The 17,271-nt window shown below is 40.5% G+C and overlaps 3 protein-coding genes and 1 pseudogene across 3 annotated transcripts; 2 read left to right on the top strand and 2 right to left on the bottom strand.

The window, feature by feature from the left end:
* The first annotated feature begins 126 nt into the window (after nucleotides 1-126).
* LOC128738351 (mitochondrial ribonuclease P protein 1 homolog) lies at nucleotides 127-1,598 on the top strand. The gene is made up of 2 exons (XM_053833403.1): nucleotides 127-752; nucleotides 810-1,598. The coding sequence occupies exons 1-2, from the start codon at nucleotides 235-237 to the stop codon at nucleotides 1,492-1,494; spliced, it is 1,203 nt and encodes a 400-aa protein (XP_053689378.1). The 5' UTR covers nucleotides 127-234; the 3' UTR covers nucleotides 1,495-1,598.
* Nucleotides 1,501-5,791, bottom strand: LOC128738350 (ATP-dependent RNA helicase DHX8). The gene is made up of 4 exons (XM_053833402.1): nucleotides 5,632-5,791; nucleotides 3,288-5,563; nucleotides 1,991-3,144; nucleotides 1,501-1,845 (listed from the first exon to the last, which is right to left on the bottom strand). Exons 1-4 carry the CDS (start codon nucleotides 5,723-5,725, stop codon nucleotides 1,623-1,625), a joined length of 3,747 nt encoding a protein of 1,248 aa, XP_053689377.1. The 5' UTR covers nucleotides 5,726-5,791; the 3' UTR covers nucleotides 1,501-1,622.
* A 4,314-nt stretch (nucleotides 5,792-10,105) lies between these two features.
* Nucleotides 10,106-12,087, bottom strand: LOC128736943 (pre-mRNA-processing factor 19). Its single transcript, XM_053831457.1, has 4 exons — nucleotides 11,968-12,087; nucleotides 11,727-11,876; nucleotides 10,465-11,671; nucleotides 10,106-10,404 (listed from the first exon to the last, which is right to left on the bottom strand). The coding sequence occupies exons 1-4, from the start codon at nucleotides 11,984-11,986 to the stop codon at nucleotides 10,260-10,262; spliced, it is 1,521 nt and encodes a 506-aa protein (XP_053687432.1). The 5' UTR covers nucleotides 11,987-12,087; the 3' UTR covers nucleotides 10,106-10,259.
* Nucleotides 12,088-12,491: 404 nt separating this feature from the next.
* On the top strand, nucleotides 12,492-15,287 carry LOC128736199 (probable ATP-dependent RNA helicase DHX35; annotated as a pseudogene).
* The last annotated feature ends 1,984 nt before the right edge of the window (nucleotides 15,288-17,271 follow it).

The following is a 17,271-nucleotide window of genomic DNA, read 5'->3' as shown; positions in this document are numbered from 1 at the left end:
TAGATAAAAATATTAAGCGTGTAAGAAATGACCATCTCGAGCAGTCGAGCACTGTGTGTAAAAGTGAAGTCTGAAGTGACGTTTCGCATTTGTTGAATCTTGATGAGTGTGGAAATGTGATTAGATTTTCAGGATTTCGGCCTTAATTCGTTATCGAAACATCAACAAAATTGATTAAATAGAAGAAAAGTAAAATTGTGGAAGTGCTTCTTTAAACTAGTTCTTAAAAGTAAAATGTTGCGGCCGCTACAAACCCTTCGCACTCTTCTGTTTAATACGCATCTTCAGAAAGCATTGATTCCACCGAACATCACGCGAAGTATCATGCCATCCAATTTGCTAGATCGGCGTTACTCCAATATTCCAGACTACAAACAGGCCGTAAATGATTCGGTTCCAACAGTGGATAATGAGAAAAAGCGAAAAATTCTTGAGCTGGAACTGGACGTAATGAGGCAGGAGGGCAGGAAAGTTCCGACACCAAGTCGCATCAGAGAGGACCACTGGGATGAGTTATTACAAATGAAATCCCGAAATCAACGACGCCAGTACTATCTTTACTTGTGGAACATTGAAATGGCCAAAGAAAATGCGCAGCTCAAAAAAGATCGCAAGAAAGTGGAAATAGCCAAGCGAAGGGAGGAATTGGATCTGTCTAATGTGGACAACAATCACATCCTGTACGGTTTGTTCCATAACACAATGTTTTTAAGGATTTATGATTCTACCATGGATCATTTCAATAATAACAAGTTAGTTTCTTAGCATTGGTTCTGTATAGCATTTATTAGTTTTGTTTTTTAACGCAGATTAGTTCAGGCGATGCAATTTGGTCAAAACCTAGTATTTGATTGTTCCTACGATGAATACATGAACGACAAAGAAATGCGAAATACGGCGAAGCAATTAATGCTGTGCTTTGGAATTAATCGAATGCACAATGAACCGTTTAACGTCCATCACTGTAATGCTAATTTTAATCGAACGACAATGAAATCGTTGAGGAAACATTTGGTGCATATTAATGAGCCTTCCTTTCCATTTAATGTTAGTGAGAAATGTTACACCGAATTGTTTCCTAAGGAGCGCCTAGTTTATCTAACTCCACACTGCAGAACGGATCTAAAAGCATTTGATCCAGATGATGTATACATTGTGGGGGCAATGGTGGACAAGTCCTCTCAGGAGCCCGTTTCATTGGGCAAAGCAAAAAAGCTAGGACTACGAATGGCTCGGCTTCCACTGGACGACCATTTTCAGTTCAAAGGAGGCAAATCACTTACGATCGATCAGATGATGCACATTCTATTAGAATTGAAAACGTCGAATAACTTTGAGAAAGCCTTCGAACATGTTCCCAGGCGAAAGGTGATATCGCTGGACGAAGAACAAAGACAGATGCAGCAGAAGCTTAGAGAGCGAAATCAAGCAGATAAATTTAAGTTTAGTATGGGGAAATTTTCTGGTCAAAAATATAGGAAAAAATGGAATTAACGTACGTCTGTATTTGTTGGATCAGTGCCGATTTTTCAGTAGACTGACAGATAGTGCGCGTACAAATAAATGTAAGCTGAAGCTGAATAAAGGTACTATTATATAGGAACAGTAGATCTTTTGTTCGATTAATTCCGTCGCCTTCGTGTTCGGCTGATTCGCCATGCGTTTGGTTCTTCGTACTTGTTGTAGAGCGGCTCCAGTCGTTGGTTTTTCTTGAACTTGCTCAGCTTAGTCGGGTCGGAGAATCGGAAAAAGGCCGGAGCAAACTCAACCAACCATTTTGGATCGATCGTTGTCACCTCCCGCATGTATTCCTTTGTGGTTTGGACCAGCTCGTGATAAACAACCCTAAAATATATAGAAAAAAAAAGATATAAACATTTTTTATTAAGTGTTTTGGTACGAAGAGCGCAGCTGCGGTTGGGCATTGTGAGTTCTCTGCTCAAACTGTCTTATATGATATTAGGTATGATATTATGTTGTTATTACGTACCATTCTGGTTGCCGATTAAACAGCGCACTGGAAGGGTGAATGTACACGACCTGTGAATCAACAAGCGTTCGGTAGCCTTCCTGGGGATCTTTCTTGGCAGCGTTCCGGAAGAAGCCTGAACAAATAGTTTTCTGGACACGCACCGTATTCTTGCCTGCAGATACCACGTCCAACTTGTGTCTATCCATGATACCAAGTAATTGCTTCCGCACATCCTGAGCTCGCTTTAGATTTCTTATCTGGATAAAATTCTCATAGCACCAAGCGTTCGAAAACTTGTTGTTTTTCCAACTATTATAAACGGCTAGTAATGTCAAGTGGTCTCCCTCAATTTGATTAAATTTGGCTTTTTTCTGATCAGCCAAGGCTTGTTTATCTTTCGGACGGTAGAACACATTTTGAACGGACAACATCGATACGATCGTCAAAATTTCATCTGAACAGTGAAGTGCAACCGACATAATGAGCATTTTCGATAAGTTTGGTTCCAGAGGAAATTCTGCCATGCGACGACCTAATCGTGTCAGCAGTCCTTCGTTATCTAATGCAGATAAAGAGTGCAATAGCTCTAAGGCCATCACCAGCGATTCGACCGGTGGAGCATCCATAAAGTCAAAATGTAGCAAATCGTTAATTCCCATTGTTTTAAGCTGAAGCACTGTTGTGGCCAAATTGGTACGCTGAATCTCCGGAACCGGCGTTGGAAGCATTTCATCTCGATAAGCTCGTTCCGTGTACAATCGGTACGCTTTACCGGGACCTGTTCGTCCGGCCCTACCAGCTCTTTGTTTGGCAGCAGCTTGCGAAATTGGTGTGACAACAAGAGAATCCATTCCAGTTTTTGAGTTATACACTTTTTGCTTAACAAATCCTGGATCTACCACATAATATATACCATCGATCGTGAGGGATGTTTCCGCTATGTTGGTGGCAATTACAACTTTACGGCTTCCCGGAGGAGCGGGATCAAAGATTCGGGTTTGCATTTCCGATGGCAGCGCAGAATACACAGGAAGAATGATCAACTCCGGAACATCGGGACCCAGTGATTTCATTCGCTCGTATAGAATCTCACAAGCCGTGTCGATTTCTTCCTGACCAGTAAGGAACAGCAGAACGTCGCCGGATGGTTCACGCAAATGAATTTGCATTACCTACAGTCGAAATGAATAAATAAATTATGAATTGTAAACTTTATAATATTAGGTACTTGTCGCAAAATCTGCAATTTTTCTTGTTGAAATTCAAAAGATGGCATCAATACCTTGCTGTTGCATGAGAAGCAACAAACACTTACCGTTATAAGAGCTGCATCCAGGTAATCCGTCTCCGGTTCCTTAGTGTACAAAATCTCAACCGGAAATGTTCGCCCGGGAATGGTGAAAATAGGTGCCTCAAAGAAATACTGCGAAAACTTAACCGCATCCAGCGTAGCCGAAGTTACAATCAGCTTCAGTTCCGGTCGCTTCTGGACGGCCTGTTTTAGCAAACCAAACAGCACATCCGTATGGATCGTACGCTCGTGAGCTTCATCCAACATGATGACCGAGTAAGACTTCAAATCGAAATCCACTAGGCATTCACGCAGCAACATACCGTCTGTCATGTATTTAATGACCGTTTCCTGGCTGGTGCAGTCTTCGAAACGAATTGTGTAACCAACTTCCTGTCCCAAACGGCAACCATACTCTTCGGCGACTCGCTTGGCAACCGACATAGCCGCTACACGACGCGGTTGAGTACAACCGATTTTACCTCTCGCTATGAATCCGCACTCCGCTAAGTATTGAGTGATTTGTGTAGTCTTTCCAGAACCGGTTTCACCAATTACTATCAGAATCTGATTATCCGTAACGGCCTTTATCAAGTCATCACGCAATTTATAGATAGGAAGCGATTGCCTTTGCTCTACCAGGCTCATGTCGGTTTTCTTACCATAGGAAGATTTCTTTCCACCTATGATGGCTTTCTTCCATTCCGGTACGTCTTGCATGGGCATTCCGTTACCTCTCGTATTTGCGGCTGTAGCCTGCGGGTCCTGGTCTGGTAGGGGATCGATCCAATTTTTACTCATATTAGTTGGAGGTGTATCCATTTCCTGCTCACGCTGAAGCATTTTTTGTTCTCTGCGCTCCTTAGCCAAAGCCGTCTGCATCATGGCTGCTTGTGCCAGAGAACCATCTGGATTCTTAACGATTCTAACGGGCGATAGATCGTGCAGGGCTCTGCCGTGTCCCTGCAGGAATGGTGCTCCATCTTCGACTATCTCTATTTCAATGTCAGCCTCGCTATCTTCATCCTTTGGTAATAAACCAGTTTCCTCGTCAAAATCAGGCATTTCACTACGATCAATCACGCCCGATGAAATCATCTGTTTGATTTCCCATCGTTCAGGACTGGATATGCGAGTAACTTTTTTACGTGATGTTGTTTCCTCCATCGGATCCACATTGTCCTGATAGTTAAGCATCGATGGTACGTTCGTAGGACGATCGGGATTTCTGCTTTTTAAGTCACTGTTTTCCTGAAGATGCGCATGTGACAGTGGATTCAAATCTCTGCCGGTTGATTGTTCGACGTCTTTCATACTTAGCGATATTTTGCTGCCAGCTATCGAGATCACCTTTACCTTAACATTGTCACCGCGGTTTGTAACATCTGTTACAGTGCTGACACGCCCTTCTGCAGATAGTTGCGAAATATGTACCAAGCCCTCTTTCTTTCTTCGGAACCCAGTTAATTGTACAAAACAACCAAATGCAACAATGTTAACAACACGACCGTCGTAAATTTTGCCTGGTTCAGGTTCATCCGGAAACTGTGGAGGAGGTGTCCGCTTGCGTCGTTCGAACTCTCGAGATCGGTTTCGATGTCGATTGTGACGATCGCGGGATCTACTGCGACTTTTCTTCGAGCGCCTATCATGATCTTTGCTTCTGCTACGCCGTCTTTGATCCCTATTTCTCGAACGAGATCTGTGACGCGATCGCGACCTCCTTCGTCGATCTCTATCTCTAGACCTACTCCTATGCCTATCCCTTGATTTGCTTCTTCTACGCTCTCTGGAGTGGCTTCTTCTTCGCTCTTTGGACCGACTGCGCCTATCTCTTTTTCTTTCCACTTGCTTTGAAGTTGACGGAGCTAAGCTTTCTAATTCGGCAAACATATTTTCCACTTCTTGTTGTTCACGAGATTTTTTATCATCTTTTCTGCTAAACGATGGAGCCATATTTTCCAATTCTGTAAACATATCATCCACTACGTTGTGCGAAACATCCTTCGTATTAGCCTTGATGTCTTCTCTAGGCATTTCCTCGTCTGATTCATACCCTTTTTTAGCGTTGGGTATTGCCAATCCAGGAAACTTCATTGCCAAATTTTTCACTCGATCATCGTCCTCAAAGTCTGAATATTGCGTTCCCCCTTTCTTCTGTTTTGGAGGTTTCATCAGCTGAATGATACGCAGCAAGTTTGATATGAACGATTCTGAAAACTCCGCACCATTTTCAGCCAGTACTTTCTTGAAGCCATCAAGAGAAGGATTTTTGTCAGCTAAATCGATTATAAACTCGGCTAAAATAAATAAATATATATATTTAATCTTTCTAAATGCATATTCGACGAGAGCTCTGATTGCTTACCAAGATCCTTATCATTTAGTCCAAGATGGTTCTCGAGTTCCGTGCAAATTTTGGACACCAATGAGAGGTGCTCAAGTTGTTCCAATTCGTCCATGTTACAAAGCTCCAAGTAGTTTAATCGGTTTAATCATTTAAATTTAACTTTTCGGAAGAAAACTGACGATTTTCAGACGAGCTCACCAAGTGACACCACTGACCACTTTGTTTATTCCATCATACACGCTTAAAAAATTTAACCCGCGAATGAATAAGATTAACTCAGAAATGAGTGACTTTCAACTCAAAAATGAGTAAAAACCGACTCACTATGACAAAAAGTGGAACAGCCCAAAAATTTGAGTAATGGCAATTTCTCAATTCTGAGTAGTTTATGTCGACCTCATAACTGAGTTAAATTTACTCGTAATTTGTGTAAGTACTACTCAGTTTTGGGTGAAATGGCACTCATTTTTGAGTAAATATTGCTCATTAATGAGCTTCTACGGTGGAACTCATAAAAGGAGTAAGAGTTACTCAAAATAGTGTGTAAAATATACGCATGTTTTGAGCTGTTCCACTTTTCGTGAAAGTGGGTCAAATTTTTTAAGCGTGACATCGTGGAGTGACATTGACATCCACAAGACCTACACGCTCAAAAAATTTGACTGACTTTCACAAAAAGTGGAACAATTCAACATGTGCGAAACTTTCTAATACACTATTTTGAGTAACCGTTACCCTTTTTATGAGTTTACGAAGACACGCAGAAAAACAATAACCAATGAAATCAATTATTTTCATAGTTCAATTTTAATTAGATTTTAGTTGATTCAGTGATCAGTGTGAAAATTAGTTCAATCAAAATGCCTGTATTTTGACTTGTTGCATTGTTTTATTGACAATTTGAAGACAAATGGTCGATTCCGGAACGTCCGGTGCCTGGTTTATGAAAACATTTTTGCATTGTAGGATAATTCATCATACAATACATCAAATCACATCGCGTTGATAAAATACTAATTGAAGTACAATGGAGAGACCTTATGGAGTCTAATCCAGCTTTCCACGAACGATAATGGCGGATATTGAGCACAAGTGGGCACAATCTTTCGACATTCATTGGAGGAACATCAGGTTCGCCCTGAAGAAGTTACTGTGGGAACATCCATGATTGTTTGTTTTTCAAGTGTAAAAATATAAACATTGTTTAGTTTTCGCACATGAAGCGAAAGATATTGCTAATTTTCCACCTTTTCGTGTACGATGAATAATTGAACAGATAAGAAGTTTTATGGATTGTGGCTTCGTAGTTTGCGCATACTTCGAGAATAACGTCCAAATGCGCAACGGAAAGTTTCTTATCAGACCGAGACACCGACCAACTTGGCTACGGCTCGACCAATATAAAGTTAATGTTTGTCTGAGTGCACGCGAGTATTCAATTCGCACAATACTAAAGGGGATTTTTTGAGCCGGTGCTTTCAGGAAATTATGGCCACAAACCACAAAAGTTTGGTTCCGTTCAATTATGTTCCTCTTCCGCTGATCTGCAAAACTTAACGACGATTACATTTTTACAGTCGAACAACAAACAATCATGGATGTTTCCATAGTAACTCCGTGAGGGCGAACTCGACGCTCCTCCAATGAATGTCAAAAGATTGTGCCCACTTGTGCTCAATCACCGCCATTATCGCTCGTGGAAAGCTGGATAGCCACTTCAGCGTCAGTCGCATATAATCCGGTACCCGGTATTTAATGTAATGAATCGTAAAACGGGGTAATTCGGGGCAGAGGAATTACTCTACAATCCAAAAATATCCCCAAAAACTGGGCACTGGATGTTCCGGAACCGATTATGAAATGGTCATTCGTCTTCAAATTGTCCCCATAGCTCTTGTAACTGTGTTATTTGATCCAGGCATAGTGATTTGATGTTGCAGCACATTATTTCAAAACCCAAAAATATCCCCCGGAACCAGATACCGGATGTCCCGGAACCGATGGTAAAGTGGCCATTTGGCTTCTAAATTACCCTATTTTACTTCCATCAGTCTTATTTTATCAAGCCGATGTGATTGGATATGTCGGTCCCATTCTAATCAGAGTTATGTTTTTTGTTGTGAGAATATTACCCTTTTAAAAAATTATTTTATTAACACAATTAGGAACAAATTAAAATTATAATTATCACTAGCACTATACCGATCGGTTGGTCCGAAGAAAAAGAAAATGAATCGCGGGGTTGCTGCGGTTTTGTTATGCAAAGCTGCTGATCTATGCGCGTTCCACGTGGCGTTATAACATTGGGACGTGGTGGCGGCGTCATACGTAGCGTCCCTACTACCACATTCTCGTCATGGTTGTAGTAAGAGCAACTAAATTCCATAGGGCAGAAATCATATTCTGAATTCTGATCGAATTTAACTTCACCAGCATGCGCGTACCTACATCTTTGAGATATAAAAACACTCGTTGATCCAGGGCTCAAATTAGCACAAATGCGGTTTAAAAATCAAATTTGCCACAAAACATGCAACTAAATATGCTTTGTTCTCATTTAACCCTCAATAATTGATTGATCAACTGGGTCACCTGCACCCATGTTGAGATTTTCGAATTCCAGTTTCGGTCTGTTCGTTTTTAGATATCGTCAGAAGGCTCAAGATACTTGGTATTTATATCATTTTACGTTAATTGAAACGTTTATGTGAAAACTTTTATCACAAACTATAGTTTGTGCTTTTATATTCATAACCGGATGCTCGAATTTTCAGAACTTTCTATTACGATTTTGTGTTATCTGGGACTGATAACACAAAATCGTAATAGAAAGTTCACATTAAATCATTTTCATGTCAATTTCACATTGGAATTGTATAATGATTAGAGTATTTCAAATCGAAGTGAACAATAAGTTGTTTTGCAGTCGTGCGTGTCTTTATATACAATTCATGAACAGGATAGCAATTGCAATATAGACAATTGCAATATTTGATTGTATCTATATCATATATTCGGGAGTATTTAGTTGCGTGTTATAAAAACTGCGCAAAATAGAATTACAAATAGTTGTCAAAATTTTCGCACGTATATCGCCTCCACTTTGGTACATATATGTTCTTATATGGCGTGAAATATAACTTTTTCGTTTAGATATGATTTCGTATACCTTAGTTGCAATCGAAATATACAAACCAGATGGTTTACTGGGGTCAAACTATAGGGTTAAATAAAGGAGTCAGTGGCGAGTCGTCCGCATGTTCAACCTGTTCATAGGACAGGCAACAAAATTCAGCCCGACAAAATTGTTTTCATCACTCGTTCATGATTTCGTTTGCACCGCCGCATATGCAATACAAATAATTCGGTTAATTATTAGTTTAGTTCACGAAGCTGACAAACTGACAAACTGAGCAAGCCGTTCAACACGACGTTTGAACGTTGCTTCAGAGATCTCAATGCACAAGCATATATCAACACATTATTCCTGGTGTTGATTCTTGATACTGAATTAGCACCAGGAACAATGTGTTGGTACGAAGGAGATAATTAGAGAATGTGAAACAGCTTTTACTCGAAAGCGCGGGCGCATTATGGTCCCATTAACTAATACTATTAATAATATGATATTTGGAGGAAATATATGGGTATATAATGAATATATATGGGTATATAATGAAGTGCGGTATATAATAGAACAATCTCACCAGCAGTCCTTTGTATGAAATAAAATAGCGTCCTTTGAAGTTCCATAAGTGCTTCTAATACTTAATTTTATTTTTTCATTCTGGTATCCATGTGCAGTATTAAAACTCGTTTTGGCCAAAGTTTTTACTATATAGCAAGAGATGCTTCATAAGCTAAAACGAAAAAAAATAATTAAAATAACTAAATTAGGCTTACCTATTAGCAAGGCCGTGTGGCTCCGCCGTCTGCCCAAAACCCCGGTTTTGAGATCAGGCAGCCGCGAACCACCCAGCATCGTACATCCTAGCTTGGCTACTCAATAGAGCAGTATGGCCCCGTGGAGGCGCTAGGTATGGGCTTGGGATGGCTAGAGCTATATTGGACGCTCCTCATTTGCCTTCCCCATTTCGTACCCACTCGCATAACAGTCCCATCTCCATAGAAACTGGGGCTGCAATGCGAATTGCGGCAGTATATACACGAAATACACCGTTTACGCAACATAGCAAGCGCTACGTGAATAAACCTAATGTTTGTTTTATGATTAAAATATAGAAATGCGATAATGAAAAAAGCTGCGTATTAATTTGTATTTTTGGCTGGTTGAACAGGTAAGTTAAACGCCCTCGAGTCGCCACTGAAAGGAGTCTCAACTTACCACCAATGAGAATAAATTTATGTCCTAGATCTTTGAAAATGCACCAGTCTGCATTGAAGTCTAAGAATTTAAACTTAATTAGCTAATAGTCAGCATTTTTACATTGCTAAGAATAAAACCAATATTCAGACAAAGACCATCATCGATTTTATTAGCATCGTTTCTATTCTTTCAATTGTAATATGTCATCGTATTATAGAAACTAAATACAACGTGAAACATGGTGTGTAGATTAGTCGATCAAATATTCGTAGCCATACCTACTTTGAGAAGTGTCTATCAGAATGACACGCAAAGGTTTTTATTCGATTCCGTACAGCTTCAGTGTACGGTCCATGCTTGTCGAAGCAACATATTGCGCGTGTTTTCCAAATCGAATACCAGTGGCTAGCGCAGTGTGATCGTTGAACACCTTCAACTCCTGCCACTGTTTGCACAAATATAATCTGTAAAATGGAAATAATATTAAAATTTACTTTTTTTAATTTTATTCAGTAACTAATTACCTGATATCCGTTCCTGCAATAGCCAAGTACGTTCCGCTTTGATCGAAGCACAAATCTTTAACTTCGTACCCCTCATCTAATGTGATTGTTTTGAAATTCTTCAACTTTCTCAAATCCCATAATTTAATGCAGGCATCGTCAGCAGCCGTCGCCAAATAATAACCATTTTCGGAAAACGAAATGGCAGTGATCGGACCTGTGTGCCCGGGGAAATTGGCAACGTTGCTTTGTTCTTTTAGATCCCAAATTTTCACTTGTGAGTCCTCAGTTCCTGTTCCAAAGATCAAACCGTCCGGATGAAATTGAGCCGTTGTAAGGCCAATGTCTGCTGTGTCTGGAATCTTGGTCAACAGACGCCCGGTGCGGATATCGGAAAAAGCCCAGTGTTTATCGGATGACGTTGACAAAACATAATCACCGGTAGGGTGGAGAGATAATCCGGTAACCGGCCCATCATGGCACCGCAGTAGCAATTGAGTTTGCGACGTTGGCACGTTCCAAATTCGAATGCAAGCATCTGGAGAGGCAGTAATAACTGTGTCGTCTTCTGGATGAAAGATAACTTTAGTGACTTTTTTGGTATGTCCTTTCAAGATTGCAACAATTTGCTCGGTGTCTTTATTGAATACGGTAGCATTTTTGTCATTTCCTCCCGTGAGAATTTTACTCTGATCGGAGTGGTTGATATCCAGTGCCAGAATACCGGGTACACTAGCTGAATGAAGACCTGGATGGGATGCCAGAGTGAGAAAACCTCGTATTTTTTCTGCGCTAACCAGTTCTTCCGGGACAGTACGGCCTTTTTTCTTTCGCTCCTGTGTAAGTACGGTTGCCTTGTCTTGTAATTTTTGTATAACTTCGGCACTCATACCAGCCTGCTCTATTGGCTGAGTTGCCATGCCACCAGCTTCAGATGCAATCGATGGTTGCGAGACGATACTTGATTGAATAGAGGCAATACCGGTCTGTGGTTTGAGCGTGGCCAAAGCTTCTCGAGCAGCAGCTACCTCCTTGTTTAAACGAGCTATCACGCGACAAGCAGCGTCATGCTGATACAGAGCATGGGACAACTCCTGGCGAGCCGTTTGTAATTGTTGCCTTTGTGTATACGCGTGCAACATCAGTGCGTCCCATTCATCCTGCATCATTTTGAGAGTGGCTGGAATGCTCGTAGCGCTTGGTGGTTTCGGACGAACAATAGGCGGAGCTGTGAGATGAAAGCAGCGTTAATATAAGTTGACGTAAGTGCAAAAATTACTTACTTTTTATCTCAATTAGATCTTCCACTTTCAATGGTTCACCGTTAATAGGATCACATTCATTTTCTACGATGTATTTTTCAATGAGGCGCTTCTCGAAGATTGCTCCCGATCTCGGGGAAACAACGGCATGTTCCGGAACTTCGTTTGATACTGGAAAGCAAAATAAACATAACCACAACAGATGGCGGCTTTTATTTTGATGTTTTAGATCAACATTCTGTTAACTAACAACGATACTTACTACTGCAGACGAGAGACATTGCTTATAACTAATCCTTACGCAAGGAACAATGCGAATATTTTAATTACTAAAATTACTGTTTATGACTTTTTAAATTGAAAATACAGCAACCTCAGCGGCTTGTCGTTCATTTACTTTACTCACTGCAATCTGTATATTTCGTTTTCGAAAAACGATAGGATAACTTTGACAGATTGTATTTGCTAAAAATTGTTCTGCTCGTTTTGCTGTTATGCTCTGCTCCGTAATCACCGTTGTTGAAAACCCCTTGATAGAACCGGCGTCAAGCTAGTTCTCAGTTCCGAAAGCCTTTTCGAACATTTAAAGAACCGGTTCGGTTTTATTGTCGGCTGCCAGCAATACCTTAGCGAGAAAGTTCCAAACCTGAAAGCGACATCTATAAAACTAGCGTCAAGTTTTACAGCCGAAACGACAAGGATTCTTGGGAACCATGAACAAACTACGTAAACCAGCGCACAACTATTCAACAGATCGTTACGTCAGACTTCGTTACATATTCCCTTATGAGCAATCCATTAGGCAAGATACGAACCAACACGAAAGCGACACCTGTAAGCTCAGCATCGCTTCACCTAGAAAACACCGAAAAGATGTTTGTATAAAAATCACAACCGAAAAATACATCAGTGCTAAAGTGACATCTGTAAGCACCTTATTAAATAAAATTTGCCTGCCATTGCTTTTTTGAAAAAATGCACAAGTTATCTGAAAATTTTTATATGAAACATGAAAAAACACATTAATGGGACCCTGCCGGATTCGGTGCATATAGCCTGGGCCTCCACCATTGTGCAATGCCGCCTTCAACGAAAGGGGAGGAACCGAGTTAATTAACTTTTTCCGAGAAAATTGTTAGCCAAGAGTATGGCATGATTACGTTTGGTATTTGGTGCGCAAGTATCTACCGTATGCATTTAATAACGTGGTCTGATAGAATGATTGAGACTGCATGAAGAGTCTAATCGGTTTGTCAAGATGCATGGCCGTGCCTATTCAAACGGTTCAAAGACACCATTAACGGGAAATTAGCAGTCATTACCTTTTCGTCGGAGAGCCTAATTTCGGAAGCAATTTTTGGACCCAATCCAGCTTTCCACGAGCGATAATGGCGGATATTGAGCACAAGTGGGCACAATCTTTTGACATTCATTGGAGGAGCGTCGTGTTCGCCCTGACGGAGTTACTATGGAAACATCCATGATTGTTTGTTGTTCGAGTGTAACAATGTAAACATTGTTTAATTTTGCAGATCGCAAGGTCGCATGTATCCCTACGAGGTGTTTTATTTGCGAGGTAAGGTTTTGTTCTTCAGGCTCAAAAAGATATAATAATTTGGACTACACTTTCAGAACCTTGTCCAGACTACGTGAAGGGAACAGTGGAAACGGTAATGAAAATCCATCGTAGTGAGAAACCGGGAGACATTCTTGCGTTCCTGACGGGGCAGGAAGAAGCATAAGGAGGCTAGTGGGAAGGATGACTTGACAATATTTCCCATGTACGGAACGCTATCCAACACGGATCAGTTGAAAGTTTTTTTCAACGCCCCTAAGGGAGTTCGGAAAGTTATTTTAGCTGCAAACATAGCGGAGACATCAGTGACAATTCCATCAGGAATTGTTTATGGTAAGCCGGCTTGTAACTTAAGGTGCGTTTAGACTGGGCAATTTCTTGGCAACATGTGGAATGCAACATGCGGAAAGCGACATGTTGCTAGTTGTTGCTAAGCGTTGCTTCTGTCGCCACCTGAATATTTGTTATACGTTGCTATGTTGCTTGGAAACATCGCGCAACAGTTTGGAAAAAGTTGCATGCCACATGTTACCAATCTAAACGCACCTTTAACTGCTTGCTTGAAACTGTAAAGAAATTCTAATGTCAACTACTTTCAGTTATTGATAGCGGATTTGTAAAGTTGAACTGGTATTCAGCCGAGAGCACCACTAACAGTTTGGTAATAGTACCGACTAGCAAAGCAGCCGCGGAACAGCGAGCAGGCCGAGCCGGAAGGATTCGCAGCGGAAAAGTCTACCGTCTCTATACCGAAGAAGAGTGGAACAAACTACCCGATTATACTCCACCGGAAATGCGCCGAACCGATCTCTGCAGCATGGTTTTATTTCTAAAAGCATTGGGAATTGATAACATCTTGCGGTTCACCTTCACCACCACCGGATAAGAATCTGCTGGCTTCACTGGAGACTTTGTTCGCTCTGGATGCACTCGACTCCGATGGAAACTTAACGTCCCCGGTTGGTTATTTCCTAGCAGAAATGCCTATAAATCCGATGTTGGCTAAAATGCTGTACAACGCCGGCGAGATGGGATGGTCAGAGGAAATTCTTATTATAATAGCCATGCTGCAAGTTCAATCAGTTTTCTCAAAACCAGTGAGCGGCCAAGCGTCCATACGAGCCCGTATTGCGAAGCGTAATTTTGAAGTTTCTGAGGGAGATCTGATCACACTTTTGAATGTGTACACAGCCTTTGTTGCAAATGATCGCACGAAAGAATTCTGTGGACGAAATTTTTTGATTTATCGCAATTTGAAACGCGCACATGAAATCAAAACACAACTTTGCAGCATGCTGGAACGAGAATTAAACATACCACTGCTTTCTTGTGGTGACAATGTGGAAACTATATGCCGCTGCATTGTGTCGGGATTTTTTCCATACGCTGCTTATTTGCATCATTCTGGGGTTTACAAAACGGTACGAGGTGACACAGAGCTTTCGATTCATCCACTTTCGGCATTGTATACCGTAGAACAGCCACATTGGGTTGTATTTTGTGAACTTTTGCATACTACCAAATTGTTTATAAAGGTACCGTTATTAAACAAGAGTGGCTCACAGAACTGGCACCTGACTATTACCATAAAGTTACGGTCGTAAGCAGGGATGCCACATATAATTCTGTGTTTTTTGTTGGAAAAATCTGACAATCTGTACGGCGAGGAAAAATATCTGTGCAAAAATCTGTCCAATGCAAAACAATGAGAGTGAAAGAGATAGAGAGCCATTTTGCTGACTATTTCCGTCTCTCTCACTCTCATGTAAAAGCTCAAAAATCTGTTTAATCTATGTAATTTGGCGAAAATCTGTATTCTGTGCATACAGATTCTGTACAGGCGATTTCTTTCAAATATCTGTTAAACACAGAATAATCTGTGCATGTGGCAACCCTGGTCGTAAGAGATATTTTCTAAGCCTTAATATACTTGGAGTTTTAAAGCCAAATAATTTCTTGTACTTTAATTTGATGATCAGTTTGGATCGTGGAAGTTTCGAACGTAAAAATTTATTTCATATTAAGCTTAAGTTTTATTGCTTTTCCACTGTTAAAACCTTAACAATATCTCTCAGCACTTGTGACGTGGTACAATCTGGTAGTTCATTCACACATGCCTTTCCCGTACACCCCAATCCACCAACACGTGGACCGATCGGTAACGTCCCCAAGTGGGGCACTTTTGCCAGTTCTGCCAACGTTAATCCACCTCCCGAAGAGAATATATTCGTACATTCGGCACAATTGGGACACACAAAGCCGCTCATATTCTCTACAATCCCAATGATCGGTATCCCAGTTTCTTACAGAAAGTTACCTCCTTTCGGACGTCTTCCAAGGCCATTTCCTGAGGCGTTGTCACAATCTGCGTTTACTCCCTTCAATTTTTCCATGACGGTGATGTGTTCGTCCGAAAACCCCGGAGGAGTATCGATAATGAGATAATCCAACTCATCCCAAGCGACGTTCCTCTAAAAACTGTTTGATCATTGCAGTCTTCTTGGGTCCTCGCCAAATAACAGCTTCGGTTCGGCTCTTCAACAGAAAACCAATCGACATAACGGCCAGTTTCTTTTCGGCACTGGTATAAACTGGTACCCATCCTTCTTCGCATTGGTGAACACCGTGATCCTTCCTAGCAAGAATGGAACGCTGGGACCGCACAGATCAATGTCTAATAAGCCAACCAAAACGAAAGTGTTGATTAAAAAACATGATTATATTTTGCCAATTCAAATGACTCACCTTTTAACCGGATTCCGATAAGGTTAACGCGATCTGCAAAATTAAACAATGTTTACATTGTTACACTCGAACAACAAACAATCATGAATGTATCCATAGTAACTCCGTCAGGGCGAACTCGACGCTCCTCCAATGAATGTCAAAAGATTGTGCCCACTTGTGCTCAATATCCGCCATTATCGCTCGTGGAAAGCTGGATAGGGGTCTGGTTGTAAAAATGTAAATACTACCTTCTTCTTGCCAATATGAACACAGCGAATATATTCTCATGAACAGAATTTTTGTTTTAAACAAAAAAACTGGTTTTGAAATTGGCAGAATCGATGACGACTAATTTCACCTTAATGGTATTTAGAAAGCTTCATTATCGTTAGATAGAATTGTTGCTAGTCGGCAGCAAAAATAGTAAAATCATTCTTATTATATTAATGAGGATGTATTAATATGTCGTGATGCTAGAAGAGCTAAACATGTAATGTTCTTTCTTAGAAAATTATGAACGTGGAAGTTATCGAACAAAATTTAATGTATTAGAACAAAACGGTATAATACTGACTCATACAGACAAAGCACAAGTTCCATTAGACTGTTTTGCCTCCTTTCTCTATATCTTTGGGGTACTTACGTTGGAAAGATATAGCTAATCCTCCTGGCTACCAGAAGCAAATCATTATAATACAAAGCGGAAAGACTTAAGAAAAAGTTTGCATTTATCCTTTTAAAGCGGATGTACTGGTATATTTACTGTTATCTAGTGTTATTTCATTAATTTCCGTCAATACTATACTGTCTATCAAAATCATAGGAAGGTACAAGTAATTACTGAATTTTAACTAGTTTTGTTCTTTTTTGCAGAGTTTGTTAGCCCTTTGTTTGTGACGTCAATATTTTCGAAAATTGCAACCATTAATGAAGAAAAGTTTTTTTCAACCAACATAGCAACCTATGGCATAAAGGAAAAAATTAGACTGCCATCAACTGTAAAAGTAGAAAACTTGAGACATGAATTTCAAAATGTGAAAGAATCATTACGTTTATCACAAATGGAAATACTAAACCTCAAAGTTAGTAAGTATTCTTTCTCTAGTCGGGCTGCGTGTAACTATTTATTTCTTCTCAGGTTGCAATTAAGGACCTGGTGTTTGGAAAGCAGTACCTCACGAACGAGCTTTGCGCGACGCGGATGGCGAATGGAAAACTTGCAAAGCGGATTGATAAGCAAAGGTTCACGTCTCGTAAATACGT

Source organism: Sabethes cyaneus, chromosome 2 (genome assembly GCF_943734655.1).
Source record: "Sabethes cyaneus chromosome 2, idSabCyanKW18_F2, whole genome shotgun sequence".
In the NCBI taxonomy this organism is placed as follows: Eukaryota; Metazoa; Arthropoda; class Insecta; order Diptera; family Culicidae; genus Sabethes; species Sabethes cyaneus.
Note: the sequence above shows the minus strand (reverse complement) of the source record. Positions and strands in the feature narration are given on the sequence as shown.

Coding starts and splice junctions, on each gene's coding strand:
- LOC128738351 (XM_053833403.1), top strand. CDS start 235: ATGTTGCGGCCGCTACAAACCCTTCGCACTCTTCTGTTTAATACGCAT. Junction 753..809: donor GATCATTTCAATAATAACAA/GTTAGTTTCTTA, acceptor TTTTTAACGCAG/ATTAGTTCAGGCGATGCAAT.
- LOC128736943 (XM_053831457.1), bottom strand. Junction 11,672..11,726: donor AGATCTAATTGAGATAAAAA/GTAAGTAATTTT, acceptor TTCATCTCACAG/CTCCGCCTATTGTTCGTCCG. Junction 10,405..10,464: donor ATTGCAGGAACGGATATCAG/GTAATTAGTTAC, acceptor TCCATTTTACAG/ATTATATTTGTGCAAACAGT.
- LOC128738350 (XM_053833402.1), bottom strand. CDS start 5,725: ATGGACGAATTGGAACAACTTGAGCACCTCTCATTGGTGTCCAAAATT. Junction 5,564..5,631: donor ACTAAATGATAAGGATCTTG/GTAAGCAATCAG, acceptor TATTTATTTTAG/CCGAGTTTATAATCGATTTA. Junction 1,846..1,990: donor TTTAATCGGCAACCAGAATG/GTACGTAATAAC, acceptor TATATATTTTAG/GGTTGTTTATCACGAGCTGG.